At 35.7% G+C, this 23,277-nt stretch overlaps 1 protein-coding gene and 1 long non-coding RNA gene across 4 annotated transcripts; one reads left to right on the top strand and one right to left on the bottom strand.

Annotated features, from left to right (window-relative positions):
- Positions 1–519: 519 nt before the first annotated feature.
- LOC145139661 (uncharacterized) lies at positions 520–1,622 on the bottom strand. Its single transcript, XR_013721968.1, has 2 exons — positions 1,276–1,622; positions 520–1,173 (listed from the first exon to the last, which is right to left on the bottom strand). It is a non-coding gene; the product is annotated as an uncharacterized LOC145139661 (long non-coding RNA).
- A 6,641-nt stretch (positions 1,623–8,263) lies between these two features.
- Positions 8,264–10,734, top strand: LOC145135721 (uncharacterized). Of its 3 annotated transcripts, XM_079069962.1 has the most exons (6): positions 8,264–8,351; positions 8,447–8,557; positions 9,528–9,719; positions 9,785–9,868; positions 9,967–10,170; positions 10,535–10,734. In XM_079069962.1, the coding sequence occupies exons 3-6, from the start codon at positions 9,570–9,572 to the stop codon at positions 10,655–10,657; spliced, it is 561 nt and encodes a 186-aa protein (XP_078926088.1). In that variant the 5' UTR covers positions 8,264–8,351; positions 8,447–8,557; positions 9,528–9,569; the 3' UTR covers positions 10,658–10,734. The 3 variants fall into 3 exon arrangements, 2 of the variants coding, with proteins under 2 accessions (XP_078926088.1, XP_078926089.1); XM_079069963.1 differs by lacking the exon at positions 8,264–8,351 and having other exon boundaries at positions 8,400–8,557; XR_013719996.1 differs by lacking the exons at positions 9,528–9,719; positions 9,785–9,868; positions 9,967–10,170; positions 10,535–10,734 and adding an exon at positions 8,810–9,040.
- The last annotated feature ends 12,543 nt before the right edge of the window (positions 10,735–23,277 follow it).

Below are 23,277 nucleotides of genomic sequence, written 5' to 3'. Positions count from 1 at the left end.
CATTCGTAATTATATTTACTGTCTCGTGCGATCCCAGAAACGGCTCTTTTCACAATCTCAACAAATCCCTATCCATCACGAAAACGTAGCAGGTTCTATTTTCCTAAAAAACTTACATGCAATACAACTATTATGCTCATGCATTCTTTCTGCCTTACAACATATTTCATGAACACATGATAAATTCATAACCTTATAATACCTAGTGCAACAAAAGTAATACCTCAGCGTGGAAATAGTATTTTAGTCTGTGGAAAGCAAGAATGAACAACTAACCCCATACAATTTTAACCTGTACTTATCATGTGTACAGGTTATAAACTTTATAAATTATCCAACGCATAAATGCAGTCTCATAATGCAACTAACAAGAAGCACCACCACTTACATTCTCTATACTTTAAAAAAAAAAGATCGTCATACGCTGCAATGTTTACAGGTCTAATAAAGAAAAGAACTCGAAGATGATAATTTCTTAACTGCCTATCTATAAAACAAAGACACATGTCGTGCAAGAAATTACTATAATCAGGTAATATACATTACTTCCTTGCATGCAACACCAAATAAATACAACAAAATATATAAAACAACTACAATGTTCTCATGCTATTCGGTCTCGAGCTTCCAGCTTCAACTTTGTACTTAATTCCAAACTATATTCAAGACAAGCTCTAGTACAATCTAACAGAATACATGCAAAGCTGAATGCATCTTCTCACAACCCGCTATCTAATATCCTTTTAGAGATATCCAGGAAACAAGAAGGATATAATTAGCAAACAAATATTTAAATCAACAAAGCAAAGAAAAAGAAATAAGAGAAGAGAGGTTGTGAAATTAACATGAACTTTTGGGAAATCCAACACCTCGATTACCCTGCAACATGTACTCGATCCCCTAGTTAGATAACTCAGCCTAGTCAGTAGCAATCCGACCTTCAAAAAGGTGCCCATGAACCATTCTTTGAGGTAGTATTTCACTCTTCATGGTGATTCATTTGACCAAGACACTTGTTTTCTAACTTCGACAAAGCTGCTCTCTGATAATAGAAGCTCCAACCCCGACATTTAAAAAAAACCGAATACACTTTGAAATGCAACTATTCAAGCCTTGGGTAACACCATTAAATGTCCGGTGAAGGCTACACCGAGCCTAAAGTCACACACAAACCTGTATAATTACCCAGACACCCATGATCAAACTTGGTTCTGATACTTAATAAACAAGAAAACAAGCCTGATATCATATTTTAGAAGAAGAAGAAGAATATACCATGAAAACGTGCAACTCGGCACTCCAAACTTCCGATTTCGCTTTAGTTTTCTGACCTCCAGTCGCTTGATCTATCCGGTAAAGGAATTCGGTCCGTCCGGCTATTCATTTATGCTTCTGTTTCCTCGAGTGGATGCCGACATCTAGGAACTAACCATCGTCGACCTAATTTTTGCTTCCCCAAATCGATTTCACAACCTGTTTGATTCATACCATAGACCTACAGTCGGATTACTGGTCGGAGCTAGGCTGGTCGCTACACGGTCTCCGGCAAGAGAACCTCTTGCTAAGATCGGATTTGCTTTTCTTTTTATTCCATGCGTAGAGAATTAAAAGCAATTTGAAACATTATGTTACATACCTGATCCTTCTCTAAATTACATATCGACACTTTATAATCCTCAGCAACAATATCCAAAAATAGCCCCTTATAATTTGCAGTTTAAACCCTACAGAAATCATTTATTAACACTATAGCCCCTACACGAAATACCTTTACCTCCACATATTTTTAAATATTACTACTCTCATACCAGAAAATTACTCTTTTTAAGCTAAACATAATCCTAAAAGGTGTTAATGTAAGTGAAAACAATTTATATAATATCCAAAAAAAAAATATTTATTGCTATATATATATATATATATATATATATATATATATATATATATATATATATATATATATATATATATATATATATATATATAGAGAGAGAGAGAGAGAGAGAGAGCTAGATTCATTTGTTTAAACTAATTATTGTGTTATTGTATGCATAAATGTTGGACAATCAAAATTAAATAAAAAATTAAATAATTAAATAAATAAATAAGGGTAATTTAGTAATTTGTTCAATAACTTCCAAAAATAATCCCTATAATCATGGTATTGACTTTTATTAAATCTCGTTCCCCTCTTTATATAAAAACCATTTTCTGAAAACCCTAAATTGAGCAACAGACTGCCGATCCCCTCGTTAAACCATTCCAGTTCTCCAACCACGTAGCCACTGTTGATCGCAACTATAGACCGACGATTGCAGACCCATCGCACCCGAATGACGTGCTCTGATGGTCGTCTAGATTGAAGAAGGACGTGGGCCGAAGCAGCGGGGCTGCTTTCGTCCTCTGTGGCTTTGAAGTGCGAAGCAGGGAGGGTTAGATGAAGAAGTCAGAAAAGTTCCCGGTTAGAATAAGGAATCAAATGGGGGTCTCGGTGGTGTTTGCTCGACAATCCCGGTGTTTCCCCCTTGTTTCGGCAGTCCCGATCAACGACAGGTAAAAAAATGTCTCGATAAACCCAACTAACCCTGATGTTTAGATAGTCATCAAACATCAATAAAATCTTTCAAAACCACTTCGTGTTTTTGAGATACATGTTTAGATAGTAATTTGTTTTAACTCTGTGTACGTGTACCTATTATTTGAGATACATGCTTATGTATATTTAGATTCTGCCCACCAACTGTTCGCTGAAATGCTTGAATGAAACAGTTCCTCTATTTCCATCCAAACAGAAAGACAAACAGTTCCTCTAATTATGTTGGCATTTGTTCACGAATTGTATGAAATCGCGAATCAAATTATGTTGGAATGGAATCATGAATTCTAATTATGATGGAATGAAATCATGAATTCTAATTATGTTGGAATGGAATCAGGAATCCATTTCTCTTTAATGGTTTTTGCGTGACTTTATTTTGGTTTGCTTGAATTTTATCTTATATTGTTGGTTAATAATGATCAAGTGTTGAATACCATTATTTTTTGTAGGTACGAAACGAGAGATATCAAAGCAAAACATGGTACATATGAAACTTACAACATTCTACTGGAATTGAATCTTGAATTCTGATTCTGTGAGAATAGAATCTTGAAGATGAACATTGTATGGGATGAAGATGAACAATGACCACCAATCTTCCAAAAAGAATGGATTATTCTACCAGAATAATATACAATATAACGAAAAAAATATATGTAATAGTATATTCTGGTAGAATGATTCATATATTGTGTTTTTTGTGTTATTAATAAGTGTAACATTCGTATAGAATAGTATATAATTTTTTTTTCTTTTCTAAGAATGTAATGAAATTTTTTTTAACTTGTATCCAAAATTTTGTTATTCTTCAAGAAGTTCATTAAATCAAAATATATATTATGTTAGAATGTGTAATTCTTGTATGGTTCAATCATATTTGTTATTTTTCAAGATATTGATAAACATATTCCGTCAGAATTTTCGAATTAGGAGAATCATCATCCATACAATCAGATTTTTAAAATTAATAGAATCTATTTTCCTTAAAATATGTAATTTTCCTTTTTTAAATTTATGTTAATTGACTAAAATACCCTTAGAATGAAATTAGTTGGTATTTTTTAATTATATTTAATTTAATAATATGTATTATTCACTTTCCAAAATTAAGTAAAATGATTGACCCACAATTATGCATACAATAACACAATACTTAGTTTGAATAGAATAACGTAGGCATATATATATATATATATATATATATATATATATATATATATATATAATCGCAATATTTATGGTATTATTAATCAAAAGTCTTTATTGAGCAAAATATATCTTTCAGATCGCCAAAAGCCATTTAATACACCTAATGTACCACTTGGGTCTCACTTGGGTCAGACGTTTGGATATTACGCATCGATAGGATATCTCGCTTCTTTAATTTACACTAGACAATACAAGAAATAAGGGCAATAGCAGCGACGCCATTAGCGGCGACGCACAATATTAGCGGCGACACGTAATTTGCGCGTTACGTGTCGCCGCTAATAGTGTGCGTCGCCGCTAATGGCGTTGCCGCTAATAGTAGAAAACCACGATCCGTGTCAAAAAGAACTGGTTAACCGTGTTCGTTGATCTGGACCAAATCGAACGGCCGAAAACGATGTTCGCTTAACGTATTCGCGGCGACATCAATGGCGGCGACGGCATCGCCGCTAATGCTCCAAAAAAAAGCCGCTATTTTTTCCCTCGTAAGGGTGTCGCTGCAGATATACCCCTCTTCCTCCACTGCTTTCTGTAATTTGTTTCTTTCACTTGCTGTCGACGAATCATATTGAAGAAAAATCAACGGTGACATTAGGGTCTATCACCGGCGACGACAAGAGCGCCATCACCGGCGACGGAAGCCTCATCACCGGCGACAGGTAATTTCTGATTTTTTATCCCGATTTCTTTTCTGTCCATCGACTATAAGTGATTAACTAATGATTTCGGTGTTTGATTGTATGTATTAAGCTTTGTTGACCTCTATTTTGGGTTGTCATCACCACCACCAAACCACCGGATTTTTTTGCCACCACAGCACCACCATCATTCTAATTTCATTCCACTCCAGGTTCTATTCCATTTCATGAAGTATTCTGATATAATTCTTCATATTGTATGCATCATGTATGTATGTAATTTATTTGATGAATGGAAAAAAAAAATTTGTATAATGAATGCGAATAGAAAAAACTGAAAAAAAAAGTAGGATGCAACAATGGAAAGAATGAAAAAAAAAATATGATGTTATATTGTGTATTTGTATGTTTATTGTGTGTTTAAGTGTATTTTTATGTATAATGTGTGTATTTATGTATGAAAAAAACAAAGTAGGATGTTATAATGGAATGTGTATTTATTTTATTATATGTGTAATTGTATGTATAGAAATTATGTATGTAGTTTGTGTGTTTGTATTTGGATGTTATAATGATATAGATGAAATTGTATGTATAGAAATTCTTCATATTGTAATTGTATGTATATAAATTATTTTATTATATGTGTATTTATTTTATTTTATTATATATGTAATTGTATGTATAGAAATTATTCATATTGTAATTTTGCAGGCTATATATGGGGTTTAGTTAGGCGATACTCTTTTACGTGATGACATATGTTATGGGCTTAGGACATGGAGGTGATGGAGCCGGGGATCCACCACCTCCTGTAGGCTTTGGTCGTGGACAACACGAACAGGATGATAAGTTTTATTATGATATATTCATTACCTATTTTTATCTATTTATTATAAGCTGTCGTGACTAATATTTTTAATTATATTTTTCAGCTGAGCTTCCTAAAAAAAGAAGAGGCCAAGCAAAAAACATCCAGCTATCAAAGTCGATACGGGCAAACAAGGGAAAGCTTGTAGAATTGGATTTCGACAGGGAGATCACATATTCCCCTGTCGGGAACCGTGGTAATTGGTTTACCCGTGAGATTGGGAAGTATATGTGGATGAATATCCCTTTGAGCGTATCTGGTTGGGAAAATGTTTCCCCCACTTTAAGAAATGCCAGAGTGGTGCATCTAAAGGTAACTTGGTTAATATTTTAAGTTTAGTTGTGATTGGTATTTAATTAACTAACTTTTTTTGAATTTTTAGAATAAGTTTGATTTGGATAAGGTTAACTTGGATCCCGAGCGTGCTCAGTTGTTGCAGAGCATTGATGCGACTTTACAAAGAGTTTATAGAGGTCGGAAAAATAAAGCACATACTTATTTTCAGAATGTCGGGGGGCTTACAGACACTACTACAGAATCAAAAATAAACTACGGCACATATAATACGGGTTATAGAGTAATTCGTATTATATAATATTAGATGGCTTAGAAAAGATTTAGTATACGGTTTTATGAGATATATTTGTTGGCCATGTCATAATCTTTATAATAAATTTAATCGGAAAATCGGTAAGTACCTAAGATTAATTAGGGCTTGTGATTCTCTTTTATAACAAATACAGTTTTCAATTGTGATAACCGCCATGTAGCATCGTGATGACTGCACATCCTTTTTATCTGGCCCGCCAAAATTATAAGCTTTCCCTCTCAAAATCGATATCTATGTTTAGAGGCATAATTAAGCCCTAATTTCACAGCAGTCAGTTTTGACCTCAGTTACCATATCGACGTCGTTAGCAGCCATTGTTGATTCGAGGTAAGAGAAAGAATGTTGCTTAGTTTTAATTGTTCTCATGTATTACCTAAGATTCGATTTAAGAGAAAATATGTCTTTTCTTAAACTATACTTACTGATCATTGAAAATGATAGAGTATAAAAGTCTATTGTTGTCATCCTCATAAATTTTCTTTTAATTTTTTCAGCTAGTATCTAATTTCTATCTTACAGTATAATGTTTAGATGTGTAAATAGGATATGTAATAATAGAATATTAATATCTGCACATAACTCAAGGTAAACTTTACCATCATGCTAGGATATGAATATTTAAAAATGTGTCCTCTGTTTAGATAGTGTTGTGATAAAATTATAAAAGTTTTGTTTTTTTAGTAATTTAGGAGCCCAAGTGTAAGACCACAAACAAGTAAAAAAAACAATGGTCCTCTGTATACATACATTTATCCGAGGACCAAGTTCATTAAAATGGTATTTTTTTTATTGTTGATATGTATTATGTTTATCTTATTACTAATATAATATGCACTCTAACTTTTTATTCTTGATAGGTATTCTGTTTTCATTACTTGATAAAGCTTTTGGTCCAAAAGATGTAATTTTTTATAACTATTGAGAGTTTATTTAGTCATGATATCTAATTTGTTCCTGTAGGAATACTACACTATGAGCCACCCAAAAAGGAAAGGAAAGAGTACGCCAAAACACAAATTAGTAAATTTGCAAATTGAGTTTGATGAGTTAGGTCAAACTATCGGAAATAACCGATTTGAATTCACCACCTATTGTGGAGTCACTGTGAGAACCAGGATTTCTATCCTACAACAATGGAATGAAGTGCCTCAACCTGAGATTTTGGGAAAAGATGTAAGTCCTCCCATCAAACAAGTTACCTCTGTTATGGATAACCAGGTAATTGCTAGAAACTAGTATTAGTACCTTGAAATTCTTGAAGCTTATGTAACAGTCAAAGGGTCTGTTAATGCAGGTCCAACACTACCAAAAAAAGCAAGCAACCAAGCGGTTGCCAACAATTGCAAAGAGGACAACACAAAATTTTGTGACACCAAAGAAACTACAAGGCAGATCGATCATCCAATCATGGTATAGTACTTTTACAAGCAACAAATATGTCGAACAATTTCATGTTGAGTCAGAACCCGATATCTTTGGGTCGGGGAGGATTGAAACATACATTAGGCATGATGTGATTTTGGAGACGTTGAATAGTGAAGAGCTTGACATCAGTTGTATACTTTGGTATCAAATGTAAGTATATTAATTTTAATTATATTAAACTTTTAAAATATTTTATTTTTATAATATTATACTATTTTGTTTCAGAGTGCTACATTCGATTCTTGCAACAAATGGGGTTAACAGGTGCGCTTTTATAAACCCACAGTCGATCACTGAAACAGAATGTGTCCATGACGAGCAGGAAAAGACAAACCAACGCAACAATCGTGTTGCAACTGAGATCGTTGAAACAATGAATTTCCATCAAGAAAAAGACTTTTTTCTTGCCCCATATTGGCAAAAGTACCATATTCTACTATATTCATTGTTGCATGTTTTTTTGTTCATTGATTTTTATCCTAAGCACTTTAAACATTCTAGTCAACATTGGTTGCTGCTTGTGATTTGTCCATATCAACGCACCGGTTACATTTTGGATTCCATCAAGAAGTCAGGAAATCCGACTGATTCTTACAAAGTCATAAAACATGTTGAAAAGTAAGATTTTTTTATATATGTCTGGATGACATTTCTTTCTATAAATTATAACAACATTACTTGTTTTTGTTTTAGGGCTGTTGAAATGTTTAATGAAGATTTCGAAACATCACATCCAATGACATGGACGATTGCTGATGTAATTGACCTCTCTCTCTCTCTCTATATATATATATATATATATATATATATATATATATATATATATATATATATATATATATATATATATATATATATATATATATATATATATAAGAAAACCTCTGATATTTATTTTCTTTTTAGTGCAACCAACAATCGTCTAATTGGGAATGTGGCTATTACGTGTTGAAATGGATGCATGAATTTGTCATGTATCGACAATATGCATTCCCGAATGTAAGTAACTTTTGTAATATTGTTTTTCCATTTTCTCTATTGCACCAAACCGTCTCTTTTGTTCAATAACACTTTTTGTTTTATTCTGCATGTAGAACTTTTGGAATGATATAAGCCCCATTCCAGAAAAGTTGTTGGACGATGTGGTCAATATGTGGATGGCTAGTTTTCAAAGTAAATATATAAAATGAAGCCTGTGTTTAATGGTTAGTTTTGTTTTCTACATTTGTTATTATTGGATTTATTTTGATTATAATATTTTTGTAATAACTTTTATTGGCGTCTAAACTATGTATAGTAGATGAATAAGTTTGTTTAAGTTTTTTACATTATGTTCTCAATTATTTTGTTTGATTTTTAACCTTCTATGGTTTAAACAAAGTCATGTATGATATGCTTTGTTTTTACACATAAAAATATAAAATCTTGACTCATCTTTGCTTTTGGTTCTTGATTAGCTTTTCATTGCTGATGGTTGGCTGGAGTCCATTTTGAATATTGGAGCCATAGTAATCGGAAAGCTGCAAAAAGACATAAGAAGTTTTCTTTGTTTTATACTTTTTTTAGGTGTCATATGTTTGTAATGAAAACAATGGTCCTTCTCCTTTGTCGTTTGAGTCTAGCATGATTGTGTCTTAGTACTTTATTATTAACTATTATTTTGTTATAGTTACTTTTTATTATTTGGAATGGCCAATTATTATCGTTCGTAAAAACTAATGTATTTATGTTTATTTTTTTATTGTAGTTGTCAATTTTATAATTTCTCATGACTAAATTTCTGAACTTTATAAACACGTATATCCATGTATCAAGCGGAAGACCGGTATAATTGGTTTCGAAAATATTTTATATTTGATTTTTTTTAATTAATAGATATATACATTACGGTTCTATAACCGTATTCTATTTCCTAGATTAGCGTACTAAATCTTCTTATATATTACGGTTCTAAAATCGTATTCTATTATTTAGATTACCGTACTATATATTCTTATAGATTACGGTTCTACAACCGTATTCTATGTATAGTTTACCGTATTATATCTTGTAAATATATTACGGTTCTATAACCGTGTTTTATTGCTTCTTCAAAGAAAACACGTTCTATTAGAATACGCTTCAATGTCCGTATTTAATTGCTTTTTCAACCGTATTTTATTTTTGATTTTGTAGTAGTGAGATATCCCAAGGGCATTAGCCAACCCCCCTGATGGTATGTCACATGAAAATTGGACGCAAGCAGTCGAACATTTTCAAACTCCCGAATTTTTAAAGCGTTCGGTGTCAAACAAAGGAGTTCGTGCACAACAACAAGTTGTAAATAGAGGGGGGTCGTGCTCGTATAGCAATGCATGTTTCAAAGAAGTAAGTTATGATATATTTAAATATTTATTTAAATTATAATTAATCTAATTTTTAATGTTAAATAGGACGTCACTCGAATCGAAGCATTTCGTAAGGCTAATACTGATCGTCAATGGGTATTTACTAGTTCTGCAGTCGAGCAACAATACGTAAATGCTTAATTTGTATTTTCATATAAGTGTTTATATTGTCAATGGGTATTTAGTAATCTAATTTTTATGATGTTTGTCATTTTTTGAAAATACAGAATGCTTTACTCCATGAGATCAGTCAACAAACTCAAGCTTCTTATGAAGCCAGCGGTCTAACACCAAAGGATACACAAATTTGTTTTGAAAGAATATTGGGTGTTCGACGAGGCCATATTAGAGGCATCGGGCGCAAACTTTCTACGGTTGTGTCGATGTACGATCAGGAACGACCACTAACACAACCACCACCACAATCACAGGTGACAAGACTATTTAATTTTGGTAATTGTTTCAAATGTTGGTAATTGTTGGTTTAGTATTAGGAATGTTGGTAATTGTTAGTTTGATAATATTTTATATGTTGGTAATTGTTAGTTTCGTTATACTTTGATATATTGATATTTTGTAGTTTGGTAATTGTTAGTTTATGAAAGTGCAATGCTATAATGGTATTTTGTAGTTTGGTAATTGTTAGTTATTGTACAATGCTATAATGTGTTATATGCAATATGTGCATTTGATAATTGTTAGTTTCTGAAAGTACAATGCTATAATGGTATTATGTATATAGAATGTTATAATGTTGGCTTAACTAATTATAAGACTATGTTGTTTTCTTTGTAGTTGGAAATGCTTCAAACGATGTTAAAAGATCCGACAGGTAGTGCCGCACTTGAAGATTGGTTTCGTTCGTTGCCACAAAGAAATGAAACTGAAGGAAACGAGAAGAGCGATGATGACGAGTAGCTAGTTGTATGATTTTTGTATGTTTTGTTTGTGTAAGCATTTTAGACTAGTATTTTTGATATTTTATATTATGTTAAATTGGAAGATTATTTTAAATGGATGTTGGATTAATATTTTGGAATTGAAGGATGTAGGATTATAATAATTAATATCATAGCAGTTTTTATAGTTTTTATGCAGTTTTTTTCAATTATAATATGAAATATTAAAAAAAAAACAAAAAACAAAAAAACAATACCGGCGACGCCTTTAGTGGCGACAGTCGGTTATTAGCGGCGACGACCGCCTATTAGTGGCGACAGGCCTTTAGCGGCGACAACTCGTAGTAGCGGCGACATTTGGATTATCAGCAACGCGTGTCGCCGGTAATACACTAATTACTTGCAGTGAGAACTCAATTCATCAAATTCAATTTCTTTTTTTCCTCTCTCCTCGAGAATAGTATAACCAAAAGCTATTTAAACAAAAAAGTGCCTAATTACGCAAAGGGTTGCTATGTGTTTAGATATTAAACACAAGTTCATTAGTCACAATAAACATATAATTAGCTAAATTGGCAGGTAGTTACTCAATCTAATAGTAACAAACATCAAAATAGTAAAATATATGCTATAAATAGACACCTAATGTATAGCGTCTCTGTTAACTAGATTTCCATCAAGAAAGCAATTCAAAATCTAACAATTCGAACTCCTGCTTTATATTTAACCCAACATCTAGGGAAAATAATTGCAAAATGTGCTTTCATTTACCTTAGCAAAAAGAAAGTGTTGAATCCTAATTTACATATTAGGCCATTCAAACAATTGCATGATAACAATTGGACAAATAATTACACATAATTCGTCCATTTATCTGACAAAATATGTACGAAACACCAAAGCCATTCTCAAAGTTATTGTTCGATGCTTATTCTGACATATACCAACACACAAGAAGAAAAACACATATTCAACCTAATATACATAAAGCGGTTCACACTCGATCGTGTGTCGAGGACAAACAGATTCTCTATGGTTTTATCAAAAAACAATATTATCGAAACTGTTATTGGTTGATAATCATTTACTTGTTGAAATTCATGATACAAATCACTCAATGCAGAACAAATGAGGTAAATTGCTTTACAATACATTGATCAAGCACATCGCAATATACAAATAGCGACAATAAACTTATGCAAATAAGTTTTCCATGAGCAATCACCGAAAAATTACACTCTATGGGAATATTATAAGTAGTAGCAACATATTAGTAATATCCACCTTGGAAAATCCTTTTTTTAAAGTGATTCTAGTCATCCATACGTCAAATCATCATATCAGGAAATTAAAAGTCCGCCCTAAAAACCATCTACATGCACCACTTGGATTAGGAAGAAAATCATTACTAACACTTTGAGGAAACCATTGCGCAATCCCCAATTTCCCCAAGAACAGCTGATAAAACGTCTAACACTCGATTGATGAGACGACGACCTCCATCAAACTCTTTTTCTTGTAAACGAGGTAAGCATCACATCCTGAGGAAAAGATGACAAACTCAACCAACCAGGTATCCGAAACTAAAAATGATAGGACAAGAAGGAAAAAGGGAACACCATTGGACGAAAAACCAACATAGCTTTGAGAAATAACAGAACATCTAGTCTCCAAAAACATTGAAGGTTCATTGACTAGGTCATGTTAGAAACTGTCAAACTTTTGTAAGATGAAGAAACTTACGTTTTTTCAAAGAACTAGTTGGCAACTTAGTCAAAGGGAGTATCACTCCAATCTCTACCATCAAACCCCATGAACGATGATCACTTCTAAATGTCACAAACAATAGATACAAATAACTTCCAAAACGACATGGAATGAAGCCATTTGAGTACCTCTCCATATCCCTTAGCTCTTCAAATTAGTTACCAAGTACCTCATTCAATAATCGCGTCAATCACCACCTCCAGAATGATATTTTTCCTACAACCTACAGCAAAAATGGCGTTATTTTAAGACCAACAATGCAAACTAAAAGCCGATTTCCTCTTTTACATTTTATAACATTGAGAACTATATAACATGTCCTTTTATTACCCTTAGCAGCCAACCATCATGGATTACTTTTCCATCCTGATTAACCAAAACCCAAGCAAAATGTTCACATTTTATAATTAGATAACCAAACCTACCCTCCCATTTTAAAGCCAGATCCAACCTACCATAAATCATCAAATAAAGAGGATAAAGGCGTATGGAATAGCAAGTATCAAGATCGATTACATTACATTTTACCAGTAAACAAAGCATATGAAACTCAAGCAAGATAGGAACAAGCCTTAACCCGAGTTACTTACTCTACATTACACAAAATTGTTATAATAGTACACTGATTCGAGGGAAAAAAGTTATGAACTCAAATGGAGCTCTATAACAAGAGAAAGACTTACAAAGCTCTAAATATGCAAAGCAAAGATGCAGCCAAGCAAAAAACAAAATTTCATATTTAGAATCCCGAAAGCAACATAAAATGATTGACCAAACGATAAGGAATACAAATGATACATCATGTTTTATTAACCCAAGTGCAAATATCATCACCAGTATAGATAAACCAATCCCGTAGTCACAGACAACTTAATCCATGAAGTCCTTCCTACCATCTTAGCTACTGTTCCAAAAACTTTTCGAAGTAACGCACTCAATCTGTGCATATAACACCAGTTTGCAGCCCTCAAAGCAGTGCTTGGGAAAATAGGATGTATAGACCTTATCATGGAGACTACATGTGATAAACACAATTTAATCATACATGAATTTCTATTCAGAAAGCTACCATGCAAAGAACCTTCAAATCTAACATAACTTAACAATGCTCTATTCCTTGTCTATACGGGAGATACCAGAATCTTAGGCTACCAGAGACGACTGCAATACCTTTCTGGGAAACCCCCAAAAAGATTCTCCAGGAACTCTTTCCCATCGACAAAACCTTTAATACATGATTTATGCTTCATACCTCAATTTAAGGGAAAAACAAATTAAACTATCTATCTATGTAAAGTGTATTAAACGAAAATACTTATCCAATTCCAAAAACTATAAAACTGGCCCATACAGCCTTATACCCTTACAACTTCATACCCTTACAACTTCCAAGTAACAGGGCAAACTCTAAAACAAAAGAATATAGTTATTCTTTATATGTAGCTCTGTAATGTTCCAAAAATTAAAACCTAAAATTTCATTTTTTATATTATTAAAACCATAAACCAAAACGTTCCATAAAACCATAATGAAATCAGAGTATATCAATAATCATCCAGATACATCTGAGTCAAATAAAAAAACGGAATAATGTTGTGTGTGTGATACGATCATCTCGAGCTCTTCCCCTTTGATCCAGAAGTACTTGAAACATAAACTGAAAACTGCAAGCACGAAGCTTAGTGAGTTCCCCGAAATACCTCATACCGTACATATCAAACATACAATGGGCCATGCCCAACAACCATCGGGCCTCAGCCGGCATCGAGCCCCTCTCGGAACAGATCTGTCAATAATATGATATGGTCCCCGCCTCATCGCATTCATCAGGCCCCGCCTGGCATCGGGCCCGCCCGGTATACATATAGGCTCATAAACACATGCAACAATCATTAAGACAAATAGCATACAATACACTCATCAGGCCCCGCCTGGTATTGGGCCCCACCCGGTACACATATCACATATAGCGCATGCAAGAGTCACACAGACAACTAGCATCCTAACCATAATAAATCATGAGTCGGCATTGGTGCCTTCGAACCACCAAGTACAGTGAGGAAACTCACCTCAAGCTATTGAATGTCTCAGATAAATGCTCGGACCGCTGATCCGGAAATCCCCGCACTAACCAATCAAATAAACCCAATTAATAAGTTGGGTCACAAACCAAAACCATGAATCTCATTCAATTTTCCAACTCCCAGGGTAAATGACCATTTTACCCTTTCCTCACATGCCCCAATAACCAAAGCCCAACCCAATAGCTCCAAAAGGCTAATATAGCTTAAAATCCTAAATCGCACCCAAACCCCATTATGGGCCCAATGCAATAAGACCCAATGCGAAACAATAGCCCAAAGGTCAAAAGACTATTGGACTAACAAGGCCCAAACCCTAAAAGTCCAAATATGGACCAAAACACAAAAGTCAAACTGCTGAGTATGCCCGACGTACCCAGACTTACACCCCGCATGCTCCTTCCAGGGCCAGTAAGCACTTAATCGGTTAAGCCACTAAGCCCAACGTACTCCACTAACAACCAACCATTCTATTAAGCACTTAATCGGTTAAGCCACTAAGCCAAACTCTCAGATCTGATCCTAAATGGTGTCTTAACACGTAAAGTTGGCAACTTTACACTCTTTCATGACTCTATGGGGCCCAAATCTCAAAAAGAACCATAAGGGTAACACTAACTCATGCATGGGCCAAGATGATTCATTAAGATTGCATTTTTATGAAAAAGAAACCTCAAAAATGCCAAGATCTACCATTCCTAGCTTCTGGAGTAGCTCATACTCTCAAGCATGGCTTAAAGGACAATAAAAAGCATAAAACAAGCCCTAAGCTAGATCTTATCATAAGAAATCATCATGTTCGGATCTTTATATCTCAAATAGCTTGCAAAGTTGATGATGATTCTGGATCTTTAAGCTCCAAGTCCACCAAAGCTTCACCACCAAGCTTCACTTCCTTCAAAGGATCCAAAAATACCTCAAAATCGCAACAAGGCTCATAAACACTCAAATAGGGACTAGGGTTTCATTCATAGGTTTTTAAGAGATGGAGGCTGGTTATAAGAAACCCCAAAGGCAACTTAAGGTGTTTAAATAGGGCACAAACCCTAAAAATTAGAGTTTGTCCCTACCAAGCATACACCTCGCATACTCCCACGTATGCATAGCATACGTGGACGCCTCCACGACCAACTTGAGAGCTAGTACACCAGCCTACTCAGCTAGGGACCGATTTTAAAAATATTTTTTTATAACAAGAGTTTTAGGGGAAACCCTAGAAGTAGAACGTTATAATTCTCCCCCACTTGAATCAAACTTCGTCCTCGAAGTCCGCTGCCGCAAATAAATCTGGGTAATGCTCCCTCATCTCGTCCTCAGGCTCCCACGTCCATTCTGAACCCTTGCGGTGCTGCCACTGCTCTGTGACAACCCAAAAAATTATTGCCTTCTAGCCTTCTTAAGGGTCATTCTATTGGGTTTTAAGCCTAGTACACTTAAGGAATGAGTGTTAGAATGTACCTGCTAGAGACACCGTGCAACATTCAAGCCTTAAGACCACAAAAAAGGAGTTCACGGCCAAAGCACATGAGTTTACGGCCATAAAGTCAAGGCTGGCCGTAAACTCCCCTATAAGTCTCTATTCCTTCACTTTTTCCTTCATTCTTACACTTTCACCTCAAGAACACTTGAGTTCTCTCTCAAGTATCATCAAGATTTTCATTCCCGATCTTCAAAAAGTAAGTGATTCTTCCCTCTAGTTGTTGATTATCCTTCTTACTCTTGAATCACCCTTTGATTTCATCCATGGAAATCGACTTTTTGCTAGATCTTCATCTTTCACCAGGAACACCAAGAACACACACTTGTTCTTGGTGGCCGTAAACACCTCAAAGGCCTTCAAAAGTGTGAGTATTCCATTTATCATCTACTTAGGCATGTTAATCACTAGATCCTAGCCTTGAAACATCACCAAACTCAACATTAATGAGAGTTTACGGTCAGGAGCATCTCCCTTGGCCGTAAACCCTTGTAATTGTCATGTTTTGAGTCCTAAACACTTCTAGGCACTAGCTATCCTTTGGGACACATGAACCTTTGATAAACCTTCCCTTTATGACCCAAAAAGGCACCATTTGGAGAGTTTACGGCCATACACTTTTGGTGTGGCCGTAAACACCTCAACACCTCCTAAAAGGTTAGTTTTGCTCACCCTCTTGTAGAGCAATAGTCCCTCAAGCTTCCCTACCATTCAAACACCCTCTTATGCACCTTTTACCATGAGTTTACGGCCCAAAGCTCCATGGACGTAAACCCATGGCCGTAAACACCAAATGATGGCCTTAAACATCCCTTAGATGAATCACATGTGATTCTAACACTTGGTACAAGTGTTTCCTAGTCCCTAAAGGTGTTTCCTTGCATGTGGTTGCTTCTAAACACTATATTCATGCCAATATATGTCATTATATGTCATTTAGGACTTGTTGTGTCTCGGGACTTCATTCGTGGAACTTCTCATCCTTACGCGCATATTCGTTTGAATCACCCACATAAGGTGAGTTCATACCCCTATAATGAATCTTTTAACTGTTTTAAATGCTTTTACAGGGGGGGGGGGATACAAGTTGAACACAATGTTAATTTTGTAAATGTTTGTTATAAACATCTTTCAAAAGATTGCTTATGTCTTTTATAAGTGATCAAAACATTTCAAAAACTCTTTTAAAGTTATGTTACTTTATAGTTTAACAAAACTCCGTTTTTAAAGTACAAGCATAACTTAGTCGTAAAATGAGTCTTTTCAATAACAGTTCAAGTAAAATACTAGTAAACTATAAGGGGTATAGTTTAGAGGTTCAGTTCATACTAGATGCTAGAACATACTATAAAGAGAAGCAGAGAGGTATATACAATACACGCTAACATAAAGAGAAACAGGGAGGTAGATACAATACACGATAACATAAAGAGAAACAGGGAGGTAGATACAATACATCAGAGAGACATACTATACACTATACATGATAACAGAATGAGCATACTAAGATTCTATAACAGAACGAACATACTAATATGCTATAGCATAAGAACACTACGGGATCTATTTATACCAATGAATCACTAACTCATTGTTCTTAACAAAAGGTGATAGTAAAATTGGATATACATGATCATATAACTTTAATGTGAGCCTACTTCACGGCTCAGCAACAGGTTTGCTGAAGTCGCGTTTGGTTCCCAGAATCTCTTGCAGGGAGAGCGTATAGTATGGGGACTATTCATCACATTATGACCTTAATAAAACAAACATGTTTTAAGGTAATCAGTACTGCAGGATGTCAGTTCATAAGACGACTGAGTACTTATATTTTCCAAATACTTTCATTTTGTGGCAGTTCCACTTAAAAGTTAATGCAAACTATTTTCGAGTCAAGATAGTTATAAACTAGGGAAAGCTTACATTTTACAAACGACAAACAGAACAGTCGAGTCTAGTACATTCAGTAGAAAGGGGGCCTATAATGCTAACTTTATGATTCCTTAGTGTATGCATTCATGGATATATATGAATCGGGTCTGACAGGTAGTAGGATGTGTGCTTTCCGCTTCATTTCCTGTTCCTTGTTTGTTTGTGGGCTTAGAGTAGATTCACCCACCCTACTATCTATCCGATCTTAGCTATATATATGTTCCGTGTACACCAAGTAATCATAAGGGGTACCAGGTATGGGCCAGGTCACAGGACACTAATTCAAAGCACCGTTTTCTAGTACAAATCATACTTTTCAAATAAAGAACTTTTGAATACAAAACTAGAAACTTTCCAGTAAAGGGTTTAATCCTTTGTTAATAAACCGGTATAACTTAAAAGACCTTAGGTGGTTAATTCTATAATACCTTAGTTTATATATCAAGGTTATATATAATTAATATCCGATAAGTAGTTGGATGTGTGCTTTCCGCCTCATTTCATGTTCCTTGTTTGGTTGTGGGCTTAGGGCAGATTCACACAATTAACTATCTGTTCGATATTAGATTATATATAGCTAGTATAAAGTAAGTGATTATATAAGGAACCACTGTGGTTAACATTTTTATTATAAGAAATAAGGGTTTTCTTAAAGAATCTTTTCATCAAATATAAAGGAACTATTAAAGTTAACTTCGTGAGTACCAAGTGAATACTACAAGGTTATATACAACGATGACCTAACAAACAATGGGATGTGTGTCTTCCGCCTCATTTCCTGTTCCTTGTTTGGTTGTGGGCTTAGGGCAGATACACACAACCGATTGTTTGTTTACTCTGAGTTTTATATAACTTGTATTCATTTAATACTCATAGAAAGGACTGTAGAGTCATTTTTACTTATCTTTCATCAAAGCAGGAAATATAGGATTTTCTGGAGGAACAGACAAACTTTTCTAAACAGAACTTACTACAACTTACTATAACTTTCTACAACTTTCTTACTACTTACTACATCACTTAAATCTTATGAACTCACCAGCTTAAATGCTGATCTACGCTTTCAAAATAACTTGTGTTCTCAGGAGACTAGTAGACAGGTTCGCGCACTGGGATTCAGAAGATGGAGCAGTATAGCTTCATGTCTTTTTGTTATTTGTTATGTATTCTATATTATGTGAAACACATACTTTATAAACACTTTATTTCTAATGAAATGGTTGTTTATTACTTTGCTTACTATGATGCATGTCTTGTGATACTAAACATGACGTCCTCCACCCCAGAACGTTTCCGTCGTTCCGGTTTTGGGGTGTGACAGATTGGTATCAGAGCATTGTTTATAGTGAACTAAGTATATCAACCGATAAAAGATATAGAACTATAAATACAATGGGGCCGAAGTGCTATGGATAAGAATATATTTTAAATATAATGATACCTTATAAAAGTATACATACGTGCTTATACAAATATACGTACTAGAACAAGTATCACGAGAAGAACAGAACATAAGAAGTTAAAGGTTGAACACCATGGTTAAACCTGGACAAATATGTAATCATAGCTAGAATCAATATAGCCTGATCAACTATATTCATTCGAGATGTGACCGACATGTGTTTGGGAGTGATGTGGTGTTGCAACGGTCTTAAAAACTTACCTAATACTAGTCAAGAGAATACTAGATCAAGTACATAGAGTTAGAATACTATAGGAGTATTCTATGATACTATAACCCGATAAAAAGTTTAAAACATACCAAGTTCATTACATTAAAATACTATAGGAGTATTTTAGGCACTATACAAATAACTTATGTGATAACTTAAAAGACCCTTACAGATAGGTCTATAATCTTGCAACATATACTCCCAAGGTTATATATAATTGAGATTTTATAGACTTAGAATTTGTGATCTACGCTTCACTACCTGTTCCTTGTTTGGTTGTGGTTTTGGAGTAGGATCACTTATTCGAAGGTCTATCTCATCTTGAATTATATACAACTTGTATACATTGAGCAATTATAGAAGGACTCTGTAAGGATCACCCCATAATGTTTCACTTAAATCTCGTAGATTCTTTAGTCACTTCCATTCTCGCACGATAAACGCAGATAAATGTAAACACTTCCTCATAGTAGACAACAGAAGAGTCAAGGAGGAACAAGAACAAGTTCATGAGGAGTTTTCGAGGAAGGATCAGCCGAAGTAACCAAAACGTCTTAAGCGTCACACTAATAAATAATAATCTTGTTAACTTATTGAATGAGTGGAAACACTGCTCACATTATGTGTTAGGATTATTTTCTTACATGCAGCTGGTAACAGTTATTCAGGTAACAGATACTCATTCGAGGATAGCCATTCCAAATTCATAAAGTTTATTAGGTATAGAAACCTTTATGAATTGTTTCCAGAACCCTGTAGAAGTCAGGACCCGATACACTCAGAACTAGGATAACCTTGTCTTTTCAGCTTTCGTCTTATGTCCACTGCCTTAGACTTATTCCATCTCATCTTTGTATTCTTTTAGCAAAGATGCCTCCTCGCAGATCAAACAAACGCACTACTCCGATAACTCCAACTCCAATGCCACAATTCGATCATGCTGCTCTGCAAGCGACGATATCCTCCGCAGTGGCAACTGCTCTAGCTCACTTCGGCGAAAGTGGTACCTTCGGATCTGGTAGCGGTACCCACTTAGCCAACCCCGGAGTTACTCACGAACACCCAAGGGAGTGTTCGTACAAGGACTTCATGAACTGCAAACCCAATTCCTTCGACGGAAATGGTGGAGTCATCGCTCTGATGCGATGGTTCGAGAAAACAGATTCGGTCTTCGAAATCTGTTCGTGCTCAGAAGGGAGCAAAGTAAAGTTTGCTGCCTGCACCTTCTCAGACACAGCCCTAACATTGTGGAACAGCCATGTTAAGTCACTGACCCTATCAGTGGCTAACTCAATAGGTTGGGTGAACCTAAAAGAGTTAATGATGGAAGAATACTGCCCGTTGGGCGAAGTTCAAAAGCTAGAACAAGAACTGTGAGAGCACACTATGGTCGGCTCAGACATAGTGGCCTACACTGACCGGTTCAGCGACCTAGCAACTCTATGCCCTGGGATGGTTACCCCGGAGAGCAAGAAGATAGAAAGATACATCTGGGGTCTAACTTCCCCGATCCAAGGAGATGTGCTGTCTTCTAACCCAACCACATTCGATAGTGCCAAACGCCTGGCTCAGCGGCTCATCGACCACGGAGTCCGCCATGGTATAGAAGTCCCCGTTCCCGAGCCATCAAAGGGAGAGGACTATAAATGGAAGTCGGGGAACAAGAGGAAGAAGAAGCAAACAACACAGGAACCCCCACAAGAGCAACGAACGAGCACTATGTACGCCGCCACAACACCTGCTACTCCAGCCGCTGCCAGTCGATATGCTAGAACCCTTCCGAAGTGTGGAAAGTGCAACTATCACCACACCGGAGTATGCCGGGAAATGCAGTGTCTGAACTGCCACAGAAAGGGACATACAGTCCGTTTCTACAAGGCACCGGCTCAACCGATCTCCCAAGTCACCGGGACTGAAGAAAACCAAGCCTGCTATGGCTGTGGTGAGACAGGACACTACCAGAGGGACTGCCCGATAACAAAGAACTCCGGAGCGGATGGTCGAATTTTGATGATCACCGCAGAAGAATCAACCCCGGAGTCGTCAAAGAGCAGCGGTACGTCTTCGATCTATAAATATCTTTAAAAATTAATTTATATTTATATAAGATTAAAACTTGGGGAGAACACTTAAAAGTAATTATAATAACTCACTTATTGAAATAAGTCACAGTATTCAAGAGAACTAAAAGATCTGTTCTGAGAAGCTATGATGGCTTAGTATGTACGTTAGGGTTGTGCATAGCTAAGATTTTGCAGACTTAGAGTGAGTGATTCCGCCTTAATTCCTGTTCCTTGTTTGGTTGTGGATTTGAGGCAGAGTTACTCAGTCGCCTGTCTAATTCATCTTAATTATTCATAACTTGTATATTTCAGGCGATCGTAGTGGTACTAAGGAGGATCGTAGTTAAAGTATCGACACTAGATAACAAAGCACTTTCGCGGTATGTACGCGCACATCGCGGTACGATACGTAGAAGTGTTAACAACAAGAGGAAAATAGAAAACACTAGAACATTTAAAAAGAGTACATTTTCGAACACACTAGGGAGGTACATCGTCGTATAACAAAAGTTTCTTTCAAATTGGCCAAACTTTGTTCAGTAGAGAGTCCGTTTCTATCATTCGTCATGAGTTGGCGTGGTCCTCACCATACTAAGTTCATATGTTTCTATCGCCTCGACCGTCAAGTTCACGAAACCTACGTCATTCGTAACGACAGTCCGACCTAAACCTCAGTTTTGTCTTTCGTATTCTAAACCCCGAAGTACTCATGCGAAGGGTACTTTGTCCTCCGAAGCCATACCGTCGTATGTTCAACAAACTTTCTGAAATACCACTCGTTCAGCAGACCAAGTTCAAGCACATAGGCTAAGGACGAATACAACCCACCTATCACTATTCAGTGTATACGCGAGGGTGGTATATTATTATGATTACGCAGATCTAGTATGTGTGTTTCCGCCCTATCTCCTGTTCCTTGTTTGGTTGTGGACCTGGGGCAGAGTCGCACATCCGACCGTCTTACTAATCCTAATTATATAACACTTGTCTACACGAGGTAATGATAGATGGACCAAGTATGAATCCTATCATGAACAGAAGGGCAAAGTGCCAGGTCTACGGGTGGGTATTCTGCCAATCAGAGGAGCGCAACCCCAGTAGTACTGCAAAGAAAGCTAATTTCAGGACGAAATTCCATCTAACGGGGGGATGATGTGACAACCCGAAAAATTATTGCCTTCTAGCCTTGTTAAGGGTCATTCTATTGGGTTTTAAGCCTACTACGTTTAAGGAATGAGTGTTAGAATGTACCTGCTAGAGACACTGTGCAACATTCAAGCCTTAAGACCACCAAAACGGAATTCACGGCCAAAGCACATGAGTTTACGGCCATAAAGTCAAGGCTAGCCGTAAACTCCCCTATAAGTCTCCATTCCTTCACTTTTCCTTCATTCTTACACTTTCACCTCAAGAACACTTGAGTTCTCTCTCAAGTATCATCGAGATTTTCATTCCCGGTCTTCAAAAAGTAAGTGATTCTTCCCTCTAGTTGTTGATTATCCTTCTTACTCATGAATCACCCTTTGATTTCATCCATGGAAATCGACTTTTTGCTAGATCTTCATCTTTCACCAGGAACACCAAGAACACACACTTGTTCTTGGTGGCCGTAAACACCTCAAAGGCCTTCAAAAGTGTGAGTATTC

This window comes from Lactuca virosa, chromosome 9 (genome assembly GCF_052849685.1).
Source record: "Lactuca virosa cultivar CGN04683 chromosome 9, Lactuca_virosa_CGN04683_v6, whole genome shotgun sequence".
NCBI classification, from domain to species: Eukaryota; Viridiplantae; Streptophyta; class Magnoliopsida; order Asterales; family Asteraceae; genus Lactuca; species Lactuca virosa.
The sequence above is the reverse complement of the archived record's forward strand: the minus strand, read 5'-3'. Positions and strand labels throughout refer to the sequence as shown.

Coding starts and splice junctions, on each gene's coding strand:
- LOC145135721 (XM_079069962.1), top strand. CDS start 9,570: ATGTCACATGAAAATTGGACGCAAGCAGTCGAACATTTTCAAACTCCC. Junction 9,720..9,784: donor GCAATGCATGTTTCAAAGAA/GTAAGTTATGAT, acceptor AATGTTAAATAG/GACGTCACTCGAATCGAAGC. Junction 9,869..9,966: donor CTGCAGTCGAGCAACAATAC/GTAAATGCTTAA, acceptor TTGAAAATACAG/AATGCTTTACTCCATGAGAT.